Source organism: Dermacentor albipictus, unplaced genomic scaffold (genome assembly GCF_038994185.2).
Source record: "Dermacentor albipictus isolate Rhodes 1998 colony unplaced genomic scaffold, USDA_Dalb.pri_finalv2 scaffold_156, whole genome shotgun sequence".
NCBI lineage: Eukaryota > Metazoa > Arthropoda > Arachnida > Ixodida > Ixodidae > Dermacentor > Dermacentor albipictus.
Window position 1 is genome coordinate 32,080 of NW_027225710.1, and position 18,905 is coordinate 50,984.

At 48.8% G+C, this 18,905-nt stretch overlaps 1 protein-coding gene across 1 annotated transcript in view; it reads right to left on the reverse strand.

The window, feature by feature from the left end:
- Window positions 1–503: 503 nt before the first annotated feature.
- The window catches only part of LOC135917823 (uncharacterized), a 75,543-nt gene continuing 57,141 nt past the window's right edge, over window positions 504–18,905 (reverse strand). Inside the window, exons 6-8 of the mRNA XM_070530496.1 lie at window positions 18,450–18,668; window positions 6,038–6,163; window positions 504–768 (exon numbers count right to left, since the gene is read on the reverse strand). Of these exons, the coding sequence (XP_070386597.1) occupies window positions 571–768; window positions 6,038–6,163; window positions 18,450–18,668 (543 nt within the window). The 3' untranslated portion in view covers window positions 504–570. The remainder of the gene's footprint in view (window positions 769–6,037; window positions 6,164–18,449; window positions 18,669–18,905) is intronic.

The window sequence follows — 18,905 nt, forward strand, 5'->3', positions numbered from 1 at the left end:
AGACATAACGGCGAGAATGGTGAAGACGTAGTCATGGCTCTATTAGTGATAATGGGAGTGTGTGAAAGGCATATCTAGAACATCTGTACAAACAGTACTATAGATGCAGTGGGCTGCGGAAAATTGAAACTGGCTTAAATGGAAATGCCAGATAAAAATAACTTATTTTTTTTTGTAAACTGCGGTCAAACGGAATCTTTACCGAAATACCATCCACTTTATTTACATATGCAACAGGATAAGTCTGACAAACATATCAAATAGTAGTACTATATAAAAAGACGAAAATCTATTCGGTGGGGCAGTCGCGAAAACGTTAAGTCATATTAATGATGTAGAGAATACATCATTCTCTACATGATGCAGAGAATACACCACCGGTAGATAAACCGGTGGATTTTCTGCATGCACCATGATGCCAAACCCCCATATCCCGCATACGCGGCAGATTTTTTGCCACAACAATAGAAAGGACAGAAAAAAAATGTAGAATTTCACCCAGCTTATTTACACAGAATGCTTTTTTTTTTGTTCTATGCCCATGAGCAGACAGCAACAATTGAGCGTGTATTAATAGGTGACCGCCCTGCACGCTCCCTCCCTACCGGCAGACGTGTAATTAAAAGCAAAGAACTCCGCCAGCTTCTTGAGCATGTAGAGCCGAGGGAATGGCCCGTAGCCGCAGGTACCATTGGCGTCCTCCAGCTGGATGTCCGCAGCAGCCAAGGTGTATTTCACGTTCGTCGCGTTCGCCTTGGCTTTGCAGAGCTGCATTGAACATCCCCGAGACATCAACTCGTAAGAGGTCACTGTCTGTGTCAAGTCGAGTGCCTTATAGCTGAGCACGATAATAAATTACGTTACGCATTTACGAAAAAAGCGCTTCACTTCTAACCCTGAGAAGTGGGTCCGTGACAGCAGCAAGTGCGTAATTGCAACGCTTTGCGATTGCAAGCATATGATATGATAGACGATAAGAGCCATATATTCATAAAACTGCTCCGTAGGTATTGTTTTCATGCTATCTGCCAACGAGCCTTAATAGGTGTTCAACAGCATAGCAATGGCCGCCAAAGTGTGCAGTTACACAGACTAATGTTCAGAGGACAGCGAAGTTCGTAGTGCAGAACATTGTTTCAGTTGCACCAGCCAACGGTGAGTATTGACAGCCCTATAATAGGAACTAACTTCATTGAAACATTTCAGTTCAATGCTATACATGCACAGACGGATGATGACTCCAATTTTAGTTGTAACTGCACGAAAAAAAAATTCACATTATTCGCTGATCGCAGAAAGCCTTGTGTCATTTGGCATCGCCGCAACACACACATTCATCTGCACCGCGGTTTGAAGCTTATCGAACATGTGCCTGACCGGCAACGTTGCCAGAGGCGGGACCCCTCGCCACGTGATACAGGTGACCAACGCTACATCGGCGAACACTGCCTCGTGTATGGATTCAGTTCCTATGGCAGCGTGTCCAATATTGTCCGCATTTTCATTATTTCATTTGCGCGATGGGCCCACTTTACCTATGTAGGAAGCGACCGTCGAGACGAACACAACACCTGAGAAGGAAACAATGAAATCTTCGCATGCATAACGGAATTACTTCCTTGAAGGCGTACATTTCTCGTTGTGACCGTATTTGGTGCCGGTTGTGGATGCACTGCGCGAGTATGTAGAAAGGTATACTGCACAGCACATGTCGATATCTATACGAAGCGAAGCCTACGTGAAGCGGGGACCTAAATTCGAGAGAGGTAACGGTGATGCGAACAATTTGATGCTGACAGATGTACGCCCAGAAAAGTACGCGACGTGTTTAGCAACGCTCAGGATTTTTCCACCTCCTGCGTCACGGTCCGAACCGCCAAAACTGGAAGACTGGCAAAGAATGAGGCCGCACCGTCAGTGCCACATGCTGAACGTTGAATCAAGGAAAGTGAATGAAATGAAATAATTAATCAAATAGAATTAACCATTTTCTTGACAGATCGGTGAGCTTTGGAGATGTGCGTGAGCTGAGATTGTTTTATGTTGTTGTAGGACCCGTACATGTTGCATGTAGGAGACGTACACTAGAACATGCCAATTCTGCTGAATTACCCAAGAACTCTTAGGCGCATGCAGTGCGTGTAAATCAGAAACAAAATTAAATCAACGAATGTAATAAGCATACTTCCCAATTTCAATAACAGATTGGTACGTTTTAAAGATGCGTGGAAGCGCACGTATGATCACGTTTAATGTAGGAACAAATTTTTTGTTACGCAGAGCAGGTGCTCGATATACGCTTTCAGCTTACATTTTTTTATAATCCGCTTCATGCTTTCCATCGCATAATCTTTGTATATATATATGTATATATATATATATATATATATATATATATATATATATATATATATATATATATATATATATATATATATATATATATATATATATGGGTGTGTGTGTGTGTGTGTGAGAAGAAAGGGGGGTAACCAAGGGGCCCAATTTTTGTTAATCACATCATAAGCCCCTGTAGAGTCCGGTGTTCCTCAGGGCTCCGTCCTGGGACCATTACTCTTCTTGGTATTTATAAATGATATTGCAGCCAATATATCAGTTAAAATACGTCTGTTTGCCGATGATTGTATACTTTACCATGAGATTTTGTGCAACGACGATCAGGAATTGTTAAATATGTCTTTACTTAAAATTCAAACCTGGTGCTCAACTTGGCAAATGTGCATTAATTATAAAAAAACAGTAGCTATGACTGTGACACGTAAAGTTAATCCTTTGAAGTTCCGCTACACCATCGATAACAACGCGTTGTCTCAGGTTACAAAATACAAATACTTAGGAGTAATAATTACATCAGATTTGAAATGGAATGACCACATAACGTACACCGTAAATAATGCAATGAAACAACTTGGATATTTAAGAAGAACCCTTAGTAAATCCTCCACAGAAATTAGACTACTCGCGTACAAAACTTTCATTAGATCAATTCTAGAATATGCAGCAATCGTTTGGGATCCACACACAAAGTGCAATATTACCAAACTTGAAAATGTCCAACGCAAATGCGTCAGGTTCATATATAATTGTTATAGTTGGAAAAAATCCCCATCAGCACTTTTCCAAACAGCCAATTTAGAGACCCTACAGGTAAGACGACACCAGGACAAACTAAAAATGTTCTACTTAATTTACCATAACCAACTTGGAATAAATAAAAATGCCTATTTTCATTCAATTACCCAGCGACAAACCCGTTCCTTTCATTCAAAGAAGGTGAGCGAGTTCTTGTGCAGAACAAATACATTCAAAGCCTCATTTTTCCCGAGCACAATTCGTACATGGAATAACCTACCTGCCAATGTGGTTGAGTGTTTGACGGTGTCTTCTTTCTTGAGCGCATTCCGCAATAGCTAACGTTACTTCACATTGTCGTGGCATATTGTTTGTACTCCGCTTTGTATGGCTTATGTGGGTTCTTCTCATGCCGTACTTGCTGGACCAAATGTACATTGTATTCCTACATGCTGTATTGTTATGTACCCCACTCCTGCCTAAAGCCTGACATCCAGGCTGGCAGTATGTAATAAATAAAAAAAAAATAAAAAAACGAACGAATACACCAAAATACAACATATGGGAAAAACTTGTAGTTACTAAGTGAATAAAACAAATATAAATTCAAGGACAACTAAGGTGCATGAAAGGGCCACTTGACGCAGGTGCAGAACAATCTTACGACTTCGCATTACGTGCATGATGGTCTAACCAATTGAGCTTTCCCATCAACTTTCTTCGGTATTTATGTTTTACCACTAAAACTAACATCGGGAGAGTTAGCCAGCTGCGCCACTCGTAAAGCGAAGACGTGGGAGTGTACCCCACCTACGGCAAGTTAATTTTTTCATTCACTTTAACTATCATTGTTTAATGTTTATTTAATCCAGGTATTGAGTAGTACGCGCTTTTTTACCCTACGCTGTCCTGCGCACCTTTGTTTGTTGGCTTCTTATGATATGATTAATAAAAATCGGGCCCCTTAATTAAGCACCCTTCTTCTCGTTCATCACATAATGAGGGTCCCGAACACGGCAACATTGATGCCTTCAGGTAGCATGCGTAGGTTTATTGATCAGTTGCCATCACCCAAAAGGATGATGTACTCGCGACGCCAGGGGCAGAAAGGATGTTCCACATCAGCCGCCAAGATTTCTGAGTGGCGGCTTCTGGCTAACACTACCATGGTTAGTTCTAGTAGTAAAACGTAAACACCCAAGAAAAACGGCTCCGTGGTAGCTTAGTTGGTCAGAGCATCGCATACGTGATGCGAAGGCAGGGGGTCGTTTCAAGCCTGAGAAAACTTGCCTCACCCACTTTAATTATGACGAATTCATCAATTATTTATTATTATGCGAAGCATATTACGAGGGCTCAACCCAGCTCCTCAGGCGCGGCGGTGTCGCCATGAAACCACGTGACACCGTGACGTCACGACAGAGGAGAAGTGGCTTTGGCTCAACTCTTGCAAGACGGGCTGGGTGGGAATCGAACCAGGGTCTCCGGAGTGTGGGACGGAGACGCTACCACTGAGCCACGAGTACGATGCTTCAAAGCGGTATAAAAGCGCCTCTAGTGAATGCGGTGTTGCCTTAGAAACGAGCTGTTTCTAAGGCGTGCGTCTCTTGCTCAGGCGCACATTTCGTTGCCGCGCCGAACGCTGCTTTGCTCGACGCTCACCGCGTCCAATGCGGGGCGCGTAGTCGCTGCCCTGTAGCCCATTGTCTTACACCCCTTGGCGGGTCGACGGGAACGCTGTCGCGTTCCACTCTTGAAGGCGAAGCAGTATTGCATGAGTTGTTTCTTCGTCTAGCCGAACCAAATATAGCAAAGCAACAGCAGTTCACCAGGCTAAACAGTGGTTCAACAACTAAAATAAAGGCTAGTATGCTTCGCATCCTGGGCTTAACCTTACCTAAGCCACAGCCATTTTTTAATTCAATTACGAAGTACAAGTAATTCCCCCTACGGTATATATATATATGTATATATATATATATATATATATATATATATATATATATATATATATATATATATATATATATATATACATACATACATATATACAGTGAAGTAGACGCGCGTATGAAGCGGTTTATTGACGTTTCGGCCGGGGTCCGGCCTTCATCAGAATTTCGGACGGACCCCGGCCGAAACGTCAATAAACCGCTTCATACGCGCGTCTACTTCACTGTGAATATTTACCCGGACCCAGAACTGCTTTTTTTCTGGTATATATATATGTATATATATAATAATAATAAATATTATTTGGGGTTTTACGTGCCAAAACCACTTTCTGATTATGAGGCAGGCCGTAGTGGAGGACTCCGGAAATTTTGACCACCTGGGGTTCTTTAACGTGCACCTAAATCTAAGCACACGGGTGTTTTCGCATTTCGCCCCCATCGAAATGCGGCCGCCGTGGCCGGGATTCGATCCCGCGACCTCGTGCTCAGCAGCCCAACACCATAGCCACAGAGCAACCACGGCGGGTATATATATATATATATATATATATATATATATATAAAGAGGCATGACCACAGCTACGGTCAGGAAAGTCTGCAAGAGTTGCGCTATAAAGGATCATATTAATAGAAGCGGTCACTGGCGTCAATCTTTACCAAATTTCTCTTTTGCTGCATGAAGAGGCAGTACAGAACCACACGTATTTACACAACAAATCACTCGTTCACTAGCTATCTAACAACTTCTCCTCTGTTTCAGTTTAGCACTACCGTTCTCACTCTTACATTCTAAAATTATGTAACGAGAACCTTTGTTCCAAACCTTAACAAAAAACAGGTGCACAGGGAATGAGTAATGTTCATTTTTACTGCCACGTGATTGCCAACAAATTGATAATTTCTCACACATTAATGCGAGTAGACATGATCTGAAAAGTTGAACTCAGTGTTACCATGCGTGCTGTTTGGGCATGATTGGATTGTCTCACCTTGGTACGCAGGTTAATAGGGCTGTCATAGGTGAAGACCAATTCTGCTCCGACGTCGTACGCAACGCGGGCCTGGAACGCCCTGTCTTCGTAGAACGAGTTGTTGTAGGCAGTCCGAGAGCAGGCCTATTGTGGAAGGAGACAATAATTTGTGGAACTTGTGCAGCACAGATCTGACAGCCCTAGCACAAAATCTGACATATCCTCTCTCATAGTTCTTTTTGTTCCAATACAAATCGTGTAATAACAAACAGGATTACTGAACAAGGGACATACGATGTTTCGGTAGGGATCGTGCAATAAAATTCGCACCACTCCCTAAAAAGCACGAATGGACACTTTAAGTTGAGCACCGCATACGCTCCGCTCAGATTTCACGCGCTAAGGCACTGCAGAGAACCGCGTAGATTTGGCACCTGATAACCGCGTCGTTCTGAGACGCAGGCGGCCCACTATCAATTCGGATGCAAAATGATCGAGCAAAACGCTCGGCTTTGTAAGTCGAGCGCGAACCGATCTTTGTTGCACATGCCGGCACTAGCGTTGTGCGCAAGCGCACACGCGTTCCCGCGGAGCGGTTTTTGGGCAGTTGCGAGCGCATGGCGGTCTGAGCGTAAATGTTCAACTGAAACACTCTAATATATATGAGCGGAAACGCGCAATTCTGGGAGTTGTCCCGTTCTACAATGCAGGGACAAGCCGTTACCTGAGTTCTAACAGCGTTCTAACAGATTGGTATATATTCCCTAATATTCATGATTTTTCCCAACAAAATAAAATGAAAGATTATAACAAAACGTAGCCCAATATATTATATAAAGGGCACAGATGTCCGGCGGTAATCAGCACTCTAATAATTCCAATTGTTGACCGCCTTTGCAAGTACCACAGCACTAATCGGCAGAAGAGCAGTACTCTATCTCCATAAAGTTTGCAACATGTGTCCGTAAAAGCGTTGTCGACAAATAAAAAATATATATATGTCGCTTTTGGTGTTGCTCTTTGAGCAGTTTCTACCTCTTCCGTGGACCAATTCTGAAGACGGCCCAGTGTAGACGTCAGTGCGGCATGGGGTTTTCGGATTTACCGGGTATGCATCGCAGGATATGTGCCCCACAGGTAAATATGCATGCGCTGCTGGAACCATTGTGTGACTGTGACGATTACTGCCACGATGATGAATAGGATGTTGATGATTACGTTTGACAAAATTCAAGCGATTCAACATCTTGGTAACGTCGACCAAGTGTGTCGCTACGCGCGTACCTCTCGATAAATCATGTGGTTCATGCACCCCGATCTGACCTCATCAGGTCGTACAAGAAGACGTTGTCTTTCATTGACTTCAAGTAGACCGTCAATTGCGGTCCAACTTGTTCTTTTTCCTGAAATGAAAATAAATCCTGGGTTTTTAGGTGCATAGGAAAATCTCGATCTCATTAATAAACTTCCCATAGCGGGGACAACAGAATAATTTACGCACATAAGGTGCTTTATCGTGCAACTAAATCGTAGTACAAGCGCGTTTTGCGCTTCTCCCTCACTAAAATATGTGACCGCCGCGATCAAGATAGAGCAGACAACAGCCCAGCAATGCAGAGACGTAACCACTAGTAAACGGCGGTGGTTGTTTCGAAAATTATAACTAGATATTGTGGTCCTCATGAAGCCACACCTATGCAATTTACTTGCGGATTATTGTTTTGGACGTCGTAACGGTATACTAGCCCTTAAAACAGCTCGCAGTGTCCACGACGGTAAATGTGCACGAGCCTTACTTATGACTGCGACTTTTTTTCTGCGATATATAAATTAAACATAAGTGCACTCTTCGGAACAGAGAATGGAAATGCAGTCAAAACAAGGGAGTAAGTGCTGTAAGAAAAGTGCGCATAACGGGATAGGATAGGATAGGAATAAACTTTATTTGTCCAACGGTTGCTGATGTTGGTGCCCGGGGCTAGGCTGCCAGGGGTCCATCAACCGAGGAAAATCTTTCGAGATGCCCGGCAACGGCCCTGGCCCGCTGGACGGCCCACTCCTGGTCTTCGGGTGCCTCGCTGAGGAGGGCGGCTTGCCATCTATCAGCGAGGCGCCCCGCTTCAGAGGGTTCTGCTCTTGTATTCCCCCTTCCTCTTTGTCCTTGTTCCACGTGGCGTCGGCATTCCCAAAGCACATGGGCCATATCGGCCCGTTCGTGCTTGCACCAACGGCAGCCGGGCGACGGGTGCAGCGCGGGCCACAGGCGGTGCAGGTGGTAGGGGTTGGTGAAAGTGCCCGTCTGCAACCGTCTCAGGTCGACCGCCTGGGACCTGTCTAGGCGCCCGTGGGGTTGCGGATATTTTCTTCGTTCTTTCCTATAGTGACCAAGCACCTCCCGGTATGTTGCCGGAAACTCCTTGACATCGCAGTCGGCGTCCTCGTGATACCCAGCTCCGTCCGCCACGATTTGTGTTGTATTGGTAACAAGAGCGGCCGCGCCAGATGGGGTGGCAGCCGCCGTCGCCGTCACTCCTCCGCTGGGGTCCCGCACAACAACGGCAGCAGCTGCCCTCTGGGTGACGGCGTCGCGGCGGGTAAGCTGCCTCGCGACGAGGTGGGCGCACTCGTCGTGGTTGGGTGGAGTGTCGTTGCGTCTTCGGCCGTTAGCATTGTTGGTGTCATTATTGTCGTGGCTGTTGTTGTTACTGCCAAGCTCCCCGACGTGCGCGGGGAACCACTTGAGGGACTTGTTTGTAATCGTGCCGGATCCGAAGTCCCCGGCCCGGGCGTTGAGCATGCGTGCCACATCCGCGGACACCCAACCTTTGGTGTAATTCCGAATCGCTGATTTCGAGTCGCTGATGATAAGGTTATCCTCCGCACCTCCGTGGAGTACCGCAAGGGCTATGGCCATCTCTTCCGCTGCTTCGGCCGAAGGCAGCCTCGCTGATGCCGTGACTCGGATCGTTCCCTTTGTATCTACGACTGCCATGGAGAAGGCGGGCGCCGCTGCCGTCGGCCGGCCGTGTCGATGTTGCCGTTGTTGCTACTGCCGTTTTTGTCGTAGTAGCAGTAGTGGTGGTGGTGCTGGTAACTGCGGTTCGTCTCGCACATTCCCTTGTAGCGGCGGTGGTGGTCGACTTTCCTCGTCGCCATCAGAGTCACCGACTGGCCGTGGGTACCTGGCTGCATCGACGAAGAGGACGCCTTCTTGTCTTCCATGCTTCTCGAGGATTGCTACCACCCTGCGTATACGTCTTTGCACGTCATGCAGCGGGTGCATATTCTTCGGCATGTTTTCCGTCTGTATGGCGTCCCTGACTTTCGGTAGCAGTGATTCTTTCACTCCACGCGCCTCGTGATATCGAATCCCGAGCAAGTCTAGGATTCGTCTTCCCGTTACGGTGCTCGACAGCCTCTCCAGTTGCGCGATTCTCTGCGCCTCGGCGATCTCCTCGAGCGTGTTGTTTACGCCCAACTCGAGGAGCCTGTGGGTTGGCGTGTACTGGGGCACTCCCAGGGCGGTCTTGAACGCCCTGCGGATCGCCACGTTCAGCTTGTCGGTTTCGCTCCTGTTCCAGTCGGCATATGCGGCGACGTACGCTATGTGGCTCAGCGCGTACGCCTGTATCAGCCTCGTAACGTTGTGTTCTTTCATTCCTTTCCTCTTCTTCGCGACCCGCCGCACGAGGTGCGTGGCGGCGGCCACTTTCTTCTGCAGTCGGGCAACCAGCTCGCGGTTGGCACCGTTCTCTTCCAGCCACAGGCCGAGCACTCGCAACTTGGACACCATCGGTATTCGGGTACCCTCCCTCGTCGTGACGCAGACGCGCAAACGACGAGCGTCTAGCACGGCCTGCGGAAGGGGCCCTTTCTTGCGCGGCCTGTGGAGCAGGATCTCCGACTTGTCGGGTGAGCAGACGAGTCCCGTGTCCTCGAGGTGCCGTTCCCCCTCCCGGACGGCCCGCTGCAGTCGGTCTTCCATTTCGCCGACGCTCGTGTTCTCCGTGGTCCACACCGTCACGTTATCTGCGTATATCGTACGATTGATGCCCTCTATCGCGTCAAGGCGCTCCGGTAGGCCGATCATGACGAGATTGAAAAGCATGGGGGAGAGTACGGAGCCCTGCGGCGTTCCCGCACCACCCATTCGGACCGTTCGTGGTGAGGCCCCGTCGATCTTGACTGTCGCCTCGCGCTCATTCAGGAAGCTGCTGACATATCGGTGGAACCTCGCCCCGGGATCACGTCGGCTGATCTTGTCCAGTATGGCCATGTGCTTCACAGTGTCGAAGGCGCTCTTGAGGTCTAGCCCGAATAGGGCACGCACGTGTGTGCTCGGAGCGTTCACGACCTGTTCCTTGATCTGCAGCATGGCGTCCTGCGTTGAAAGTCCCTTCCGGAAACCGATGATGTGGGTGCCGAAGGCGTCCTGCTTCTCGAGCAGCGTCGTCACCCTGTTAAGGCAGGCATGCTCCATCACTTTCCCGACGCAGGACGTGAGAGAGATCGGCCGCATATTTCTGACCTCCAGCGGTTTGCCCGGCTTTGGTATCAGTATAACGTCCGCGGTCTTCCACTCTTGCGGAATTTGGCCCTCCTTCCAGAACGCGTTGTTGTACTCGCAGAGCTTCTCGATGGCGTCGTCGTTCAGGTTCCTCAGGATTTTGTTGGTGATCCTGTCAGGACCGGGCGCCGAGTTGGTCTTCAGTAGCTGGAGGACCGTTCTAATTTCCTGCACGGAAAAGTCCGCGTCCAGCTCCTCGTTGGGAGCCCCGCAGTACTCTGGGTGACTCCGCCCTTCCGGGCGTGCGAGGTGCGTCTGCACGATCTCTTCCGCGAAGGCCTCTGGGTCATTCTTGTACTTGTGTCGCAGCTTGGCCATCTTTGTACGGGACGCCGTTCTGGTGCTTGCCGGGTCGAGCAGGTGCCTGAGAATCTTCCAGCTGCGTCCAGCGCTCATGTTCCCGTTCATCGTGTCGCACAGCTCCTGCCATTCTTGCTCGCACAGGCGGGTGCAATGCGTCTCGATCTCCTGGTTGATTTCGGCGATCTTCTTGCGTATCTTCCTGTTGAGTTTTTGCCTACTCGCTCTTCGCTGCATGGATTTCTTGGCCGCAACAAGATGTGCCAGCCGGCTGTCCACTCTGGACGGTTGGGGAGCGCCGTCGCCCACGGCTCCGCGGGACCTGTCTGCCTCTTCTTTGGGTGGTTCTTGTCGCCAGTCCGTCCATTCGACCTCATCGGTGGCTTTCTCTACGTCCGCGAGTAGTACTCTGCACCATTCGCTGATGTCTTCGATCGGGCCCTCCTCCTTGTCTTGCTCTCTATTTTTCCGGAATCTGTCCCAGTGTACGATTCTGGCCTTTCGGCAGACGCCCTCTTCGCTTTCATCCTCTACCACGGTCACGCACAGGATCCTGTGGTCACTCCCCAGGTCCTCGAAGGAGTTCGACCAAGTGATCAGACGGAGAGGTCGGCGGACGTGTCGCGGCGCACTCCCTGTCCGATCCTGGTGTGCGAAGCAGGTTCGTTGAGTACAGCCAGGCCGAGATCGTCCATCAGTCCGGCTAGCCTCTTCCCTTTCGGCGAGTCGGCTCCGTATCCTCATTGCGTGTGCGGCGCATTGAAGTCTCCGCATATCAGCAAGGGACTAGAGGCGGCCTTGGCCATCGCTTCGCGAAAGAGGGCGTCGAAAGTGTGAGTGCGGTATCTTTGCGAGGGGGAGCTATATACGTTGAGCACGAAAAGGCCCGTTTTCCTACTTCCAATACTCGGCACGACTTCGATCAGTACATGGTCTATGTCCGACTCTTCGTGCAGCACGATTTCGTGTTCGATGAAGGCCGTCCCGCGCTTAACCAGGGTGCACACCCTGACGTCCCTCCCCATGGATTCGTAGGGGGGACCGCACGTCACATAACCCGGGAGCTGGGCCCGATCGAAAGTTTCTTGCAAGGCAATCTCGACAGGAAGTTTGTTATTGGCAAGCGTTTTCATGTATTGCACCATCGTTGCTTTCTTGTTTTTGAAGCCCCTGCAATTCCACTGCCAGGCTATGCGTCTATTGTCGGACTTGCGGGACACAGTCATGATTGTTATGCAGAGGTGTTGGGGGGACACAACTGTCCGTGCGTCCCTCCTGCCCCGGTGCGGGTGGTGTTGGCGTTGTTGTCGCAGGCGAGGATGGTCGGTGCGTTTACCGCTTGTGATGATGGTACCCCGGCCCTTCCAGGCAGGTGATGGTGATGTTGCTGTTGCTTCAGTTGCATCGTCCCGTGTTCCAGATCTTCGATTCGCTTATTCATGGTCGCGAGTTGGGTGTTAACCGCTGCGTACTGCGCGTTCCGTCCCGCGTCAGATTCGTTCAGCTTTGTCAGGAGTATGTCGTACATTCGCTACGTCTTATCCGTCGGTTTGTTCACCATCTCTTCGATCGCGTCTATCTTTCTGGCTCCTGACCTGGGTCTCTTTCGTTCAGCTTTGTCAGGAGTATGTCAAACATTCACTCCGTCTTATCCGTCAGTTTGTTCACCATCTCTTCGATCGCGTCTATCTTTCTGGCTCCTGACCTGGGTCTCTTCAGTGCTTGTGCGTGGTCCAAAGTGTCTTCCGTAGGTGGCGTATCGCTTGTGCCCTTGCACTTGGAGCCCGCCGCTGCCGGCGCTTCTTCGCCGCAACACACGTCCATCTGGCCTACCTCGCCTCCTGTCGCGGTCGCATCGCCTCGCTCGGCGGCCTCGCGGGAGGTGAAGGAGGAGATCATCTCATGGGGGGATTTTCTCATGCCCTTCAAGATTTCGTTGAACGTCTGTTGTAGCTCGTCGATTTTCCTCGCTGATTGTTCGTTCTGCTTTCTGGCCCTGCCCAGCTCTTCTCGAAGTTCCTTATTCTCTCGCTCCATTTTCTCCATCCTCGCCGCCAGGAGGGAGTCGGGGGCTTCCCTTGTGCTGCCAGAAAGGGGGGTGCTCTCTACGGAGTATCCATTTCTTTCCGCGACTATGTCGGACCAGGTGACCTTGCGCGGCCCTGTCGGTATCTCGCCACGTGTGGCCCGCACGCCGTCTGGCATGGGGCGGTTTCGGTTTCGGTTGCGGCTTCCACTCCGACTACGGCTTCGACTTCTGTTCTTAGGTCTGTTACGACTTCGGCTACGTCTTCTTATCGGCGAGAGGGATCCGGATCTCGAGCGACTTTGGCCTTTTCCCTGCGCCATACTGTACCCCGATGGTGATACGGTCCACTGAGGGGTCTTTCCTTCTTCCAATGTGTGTTCCTATTCTTCTCTGCTTCTCGCCCGCCACCTTCTCTCCTTCTCTATGTGTGGCAACTTATATTTGGCCTTGCACATTCGGTCGGCCATGGGGTGCGCCTCGCCGCAGATCCGGCACTTGGGCGTGCACTCGTGTTCGATAGTTTGATCTCCGGTCTAGGGCATACGTCGGGTCGGTGGCCGAGCCTGCCGCACTCTTTGCAAAAGTCAATCTGTTTCCGATACAATGATACTCTTATCATGATGCTATTGAAGTAAGCCCATGTGGGGACTCTCTTTCCCTCATACAGCAATATCACGGTGGTCGTAGTGCCGAGCCGCTTGGCGTATGTTAAAGAGGGGTTTCTCGAGTTCACCAGAGCATGCATGAGCTGGTCTTGCGTATACTTCAGGGGAATGTTGCGGATAATCCCTTTTGCCATTTGCTCGGGCGCCGAAACGTACGCGTTGGTCTCGTGCCTCTTCCCGTTAATCGTCAAAACCTTGATCTTAGCGATTTTCGTCGCAGTTGTCTCGTCCGGTGTGCTGATCACCAGGATGTTTTGCATGGCATTGGGACAGATCGTGATCATCTCGTCGTCGCCCACTACCGCTTCTTTGCGTATCGCCTCGTCGAGACTCGTCCCGCACGTGTTCCTTATATTCAGCCCGTCGTTCGGTCGAACAATTATCCTGATATCATCCCTGGGTAGTCTGGGCATCCTACTTGCTCGTAGAACTTTGTTCACTACGCTTCGGCCGCCTCGGGGCATCGGGCTTCGCGAGCGGGTGTCGTCCTTTCCCGCGATCGGGGTAGCGTTCGTGCGGTGCCTTCTTCTGTGTGTAACTTCGATCCAACCGTCCGCAACGCCTTCAGCGTCTTCACCCACGGAAACGCGTTTTGTGTCGTTGGGTCCGTTATCCGGGGTCTCCCCAGTTCCTCCCTCGTCTATCTCCATCTCGGTGGTAGTTCGTTCAAACGCCGAGTCCAACGAAGGATGCGCCAGGCCCAACCGTCGTTAGGCCTGGCCTCGCTCACACGGGACTCGTGTGATTTTCGTGCCGTAAAAACTCGCAAAGTTCACGCTCACCCAAAACGTTGGTATCCCTGGGTTCGCGATGACTTGATCTTTCAGATGATATGTCGCTTTCGGGTGTAGGCCGCAAAAAAACTGCGGAAACACTCATAAATCGATGGAGCCGAGAAGCTTCCGCTCCCACTGGCGACTTCTTCTTCTTCTTCCTCTCGCGCATAACGGCCTACCCGATAATTCGTAGTTCTTAGTATGTAACAGGGTAGTCCCCTTTTTTGGTGCGAGCCTGATTAAAAGCGAGGTGAGGTTTATGGCAGAGTAAGGAGCGTGAGGCTGCCGCATTATAGAATAATAGGCAACTCGTCTTTTATCCTTGCACGAATGGCCGCCACGCTATGACACGCTTCGTAGTCTTCGGATACTGAATGAAGCTTCCCTGAAGTACGAAGCTCAGCGCAAGTATAGTAAAAATAGCTTTTATGGTTTTACACCGATTGTTTCGTTGGTATCCGCCGCTGTGTACGTCAAAATCCGTAGTTGCAATTCCAAAATCCATGGTTAGCAAGTTACAAAGAAATAAGATTCAGGCCATAAGGAGTGGAAGGCAACACCAAGAAATTGGCATTCCAGGATACAACCTCTCGTCCGCTCTGCCGATGCTACACTCGTGAAGTTTGCCGATTTTAGAGAGTACAATCGTTGCAAAGAGCGATCAGAATTGGCTAACTACCGCTCAGAATCTCCACGCTGGATCAATCTTATGTCTACGCCTTTGTAGACTTGCACACGGCCTTTATCACAGCCGCGTAGGTGGCCCTAAAATTTTTTTCTTCAAAGCGTAATGAAAATGACTGAGCGCGACGGCTTTGTCTTTGTCCTGATGGTCTTCTTTCGCGGTGCTACTTGTCATGCTTACTGGTTGGGATTACATGGAGACTAAGTATTGGAGCAGGCAAAATGTATATTTGGTAAATAGCAAAGAAGCACAGCTGTAAGAAACTAAAGTTGTCTCTTTGTGCATTTTTTTCGTAGTAGAGATATATGACCAAGCGCGAAGGGCCAGATGATTAAGAAAGAGCCGAAAGTTTCCATTAGGCCTCTGTGAAGCGCAACACCTGCAGACGAACACGGTTTTCACTTCATTCAATTCTGCGGAGAGATCGCTCGCTATCATCTGGAAATGTTCAATCCAACAGACACCGCAAAAATTAGCCTGAGTCTTACTGCACCCCCAAAACAGTGTGAGCGTACAAGAGCCATACTAGTATCGATAATATATATATGTATACATATATATATATAGATATATATAAATATATATATATATATATATATATATATATATATATATATTTAGAGAGAGAGAGAGAGATTTGACAGAAATTATGACTCGTGTGCGATACGAACGTCCATGCTTAGTGTCTCCCAAAAAAAAATATTCAGGCCTTGAGCACTAGAGCGCAGAGTGTATATATATATATATATATATATATATATATATATATATATATATATATATATATATATATATATATATAATAGAAACGTCCAGAAATGAATTCTGAGGGGCCCGTTCTTTATTTGTCAGAAGCTCAGACATTAAATGTACCAAGGACAGAATAAAGCAAATTAGGGGTACTTGTTAACTGAAATAAAAACTCGCAACTTAATGGGATTGAAAGAAGGAAATAGCATTTTGGCGGCAGATGGCATACAAATCCGCGTCTTTGCATTACCTGTGCCATGCTCTTATCATTTGAGCTACCGCGGCGCCGTTTTCCCATCTTGTATGTACGCCAGCTTGGCATGCATGGGAGAAGCAAATGCCGCTCTAGATGAACCCATTACCACAGAAGAAGTGAGACACGCTGTGATGTCTGCCACAAAGATCATCACGCCAGGCAAGGATGGCATCAATATCGCCATGATAAGGAACCTGGACGAAAACTCCATCAAAGGATTTACCGAATTCGTAAATAAACACTGGGAATGGGGGGCTATCCCGGGCGACTGGAAACATGTGGAAATAGTAATGATTTGGAAGTCCGGAAAGACTCCCTGCCTGGAAAACCTGCGACCCCTTTCGTTGACGTCCTGCTTGGGAAAAGTATATGAGAGAATTGTGCTTCAGAGGTTGGAGACCCACCTGGAGGATAACGAGCTCATGCCACATACTATGTTTGTATTCAGCAAATGCTTCTCCACGCAAGACATCCTCCTGCAGATTAAGGAGGAGGTATTTACTACCATTCTAAAATACGGAGAAAATATATTGCTTGCACTCGATCTTAAGGCGGCCTTCCACAATGTAAGCAATAGGGCTGCGCTGGAGGAACTCAGCAACCAGCCGCTATGGAGCAATTTTAGAAAACCAAAGAGGCTAAAGGAGGATCTGCCCCCCTCCCCACAATTACCTTAGTAGAGAACAGTCGTTTCCCTGGTGACAACTGCAGACTAATACACACCCATATCTGAGTCTGCTCAGCAAAATCTGTCCGTCAACATATGACAATAAATGCCCACTTTGCGGAGAACCCGCAACGCTTTACCACGTTACATGGGCCTGCCAAAAAGCAAAGGTTGCGCCAGTACACAAAACACCGACACCAGAACAGTGGGAGACTGCGCTGTCCTGCTCGTAGCCTGATGAACAGCTCAAGCGTATCGACAGAGCTAGCAAGATGGCAAAATGCACCGGGGCCTTGGACTGAGGGCTCCAACTTCGCCGGTATACCTCCTTTGGGAAAATAAAGCTTTTCATTCATTCATTCCCATCCCCTTTCCGTGGTATTTAGGCTTACCTACTATATCTAACCCTAGGACTCTTAGCCAGCCCCACCACTCACAAGCCTTGGCGCCCGATGCGGAGAATCCTTTCTGCCGCAGGCGTTAGGTGTACATGAATTTTTTGGGGAAAGCAACTGGTTAATGAAACCGCAATGCTACCTGAAGGTGCCAGTGTTGCCGGATTAGAGACAGTCGCTAATTAGCGAACGAGAAGAAAGGAAACCGAGGGGCCCGACTTGTATTAGTCATGTCATAAGAAGCCTAGCTCTAGTTCCAGTAGATAACCATAAATATCCCTTTCAGGGTTATATTGCGCTTAGTTTTACACTGACAATTTTAAGAGAAGGACAGGACGTGGGCGTACGTAGCTCAACCTATCAACTGTTTAATACTGTTAAGGAACGCGCTTATATACAAGGATATATGGCGTGCGGGGGGGGGGGGGGGGGGAGGGGCAGATATAGAAAGATATGAAAGGGTGACGACATGTGAACATAGTTCGGGCCAGATATGCATCGTTCACTTGCACCCGTTCACACTGGCGCGTGAAAAAATACGTGGAATGTTCTATTTCAGTGGCTTACCGAATTCCACTGGATTGCGGGAAAGTACACATTGGGCAAACTGGACGTTCTCTAAATGATAGGTTATGGGAGCACAAATACACGTGCCAGCTTCTGACAGCACCAAGCAATTTGGATGCACACTGCAAACAACGTAAATGCTCTCCGCTACTAGAAAGCACCACAGTCATTGGCACATCAAAATAAAATACGGAGCGAGAATTATGGGAGGCGCTTGCGACCGCTAAAGAAAAAGGGATGTCCCTAAGCACGCCTTCCATCGCGCTTGTCGAAGCTGAATTCGAGTTCGCCAGGGTGAACGGGTGCAAGTGAACAATACATGCCTGGCCCGAACTATGATCGCATGTCGTCACCCTTTCATATCATTTTATATATGCCCCTCCCCCCCTCGCGCCATATCTCCTTGTATATAAGCGCGTTCTTTAAGAGTATTAAACAGTTGGTAGTTTGCGCTACGTACATCCACGTCCTGTCCTTCACTTAAAATTGTCAGTGTAAAACTAAGCGCAATATAACCATGAGCGTTCACCAACCATAAATATGCCAGAATAATATATGTATGCCAGAAAGTGGATGCGGAAACGGCGCTACGTTACCTCAAATGGCAAGAGCGTCGCACGCCTAATGCGAAGACTGGTGTTCCTACCCCACTTCTGGCCAGTTGTTCTTTAATCGGGTTTTATTTATGATTTCGTTAAGTTCATGATTGAATACAATTTCCCTTATGCTCTCCTTGCTGTCTGTCAGTATTATGAACGGCAGTTTTTGCATACCCGGGAAATGTCGGTGATTTGATGCTCTCGCAGGAGCTTCTTTTGAAGGCACGCGCCCCCGCATTTACTGCCGAGCGAATAGCCAGTGGGCCCCGTACTCGACGTGGAACCTTTCTCACATGGTGCGTACCACCGACCAGCCATGCCCACGGCCACAGCATTCATGATGTTCGGAGGCCAGTGGCTGTAGTTGGCTGCAAGAAGAGTTATGCTGCTGCCCTGCAAAGTGAGAAAAATCAGTGACGGTTTCGATACTCCTTAATGCAAAATTTGAGCACGGCTCTATAAGTGTTTTCCCTTAGCAATATGTTGGCCGGCGTGGACAATATGGGTCGTGCAGCACCTTACAAATGGGCGGCACGTGGCACGACTGCCTCGCTAAGCTGCAGAACGCGAGAGCCCGCGCGGGGGTGACGCCTGGCCGCGATTCCCAGCCGCTGCCGCCGCCAATAAACC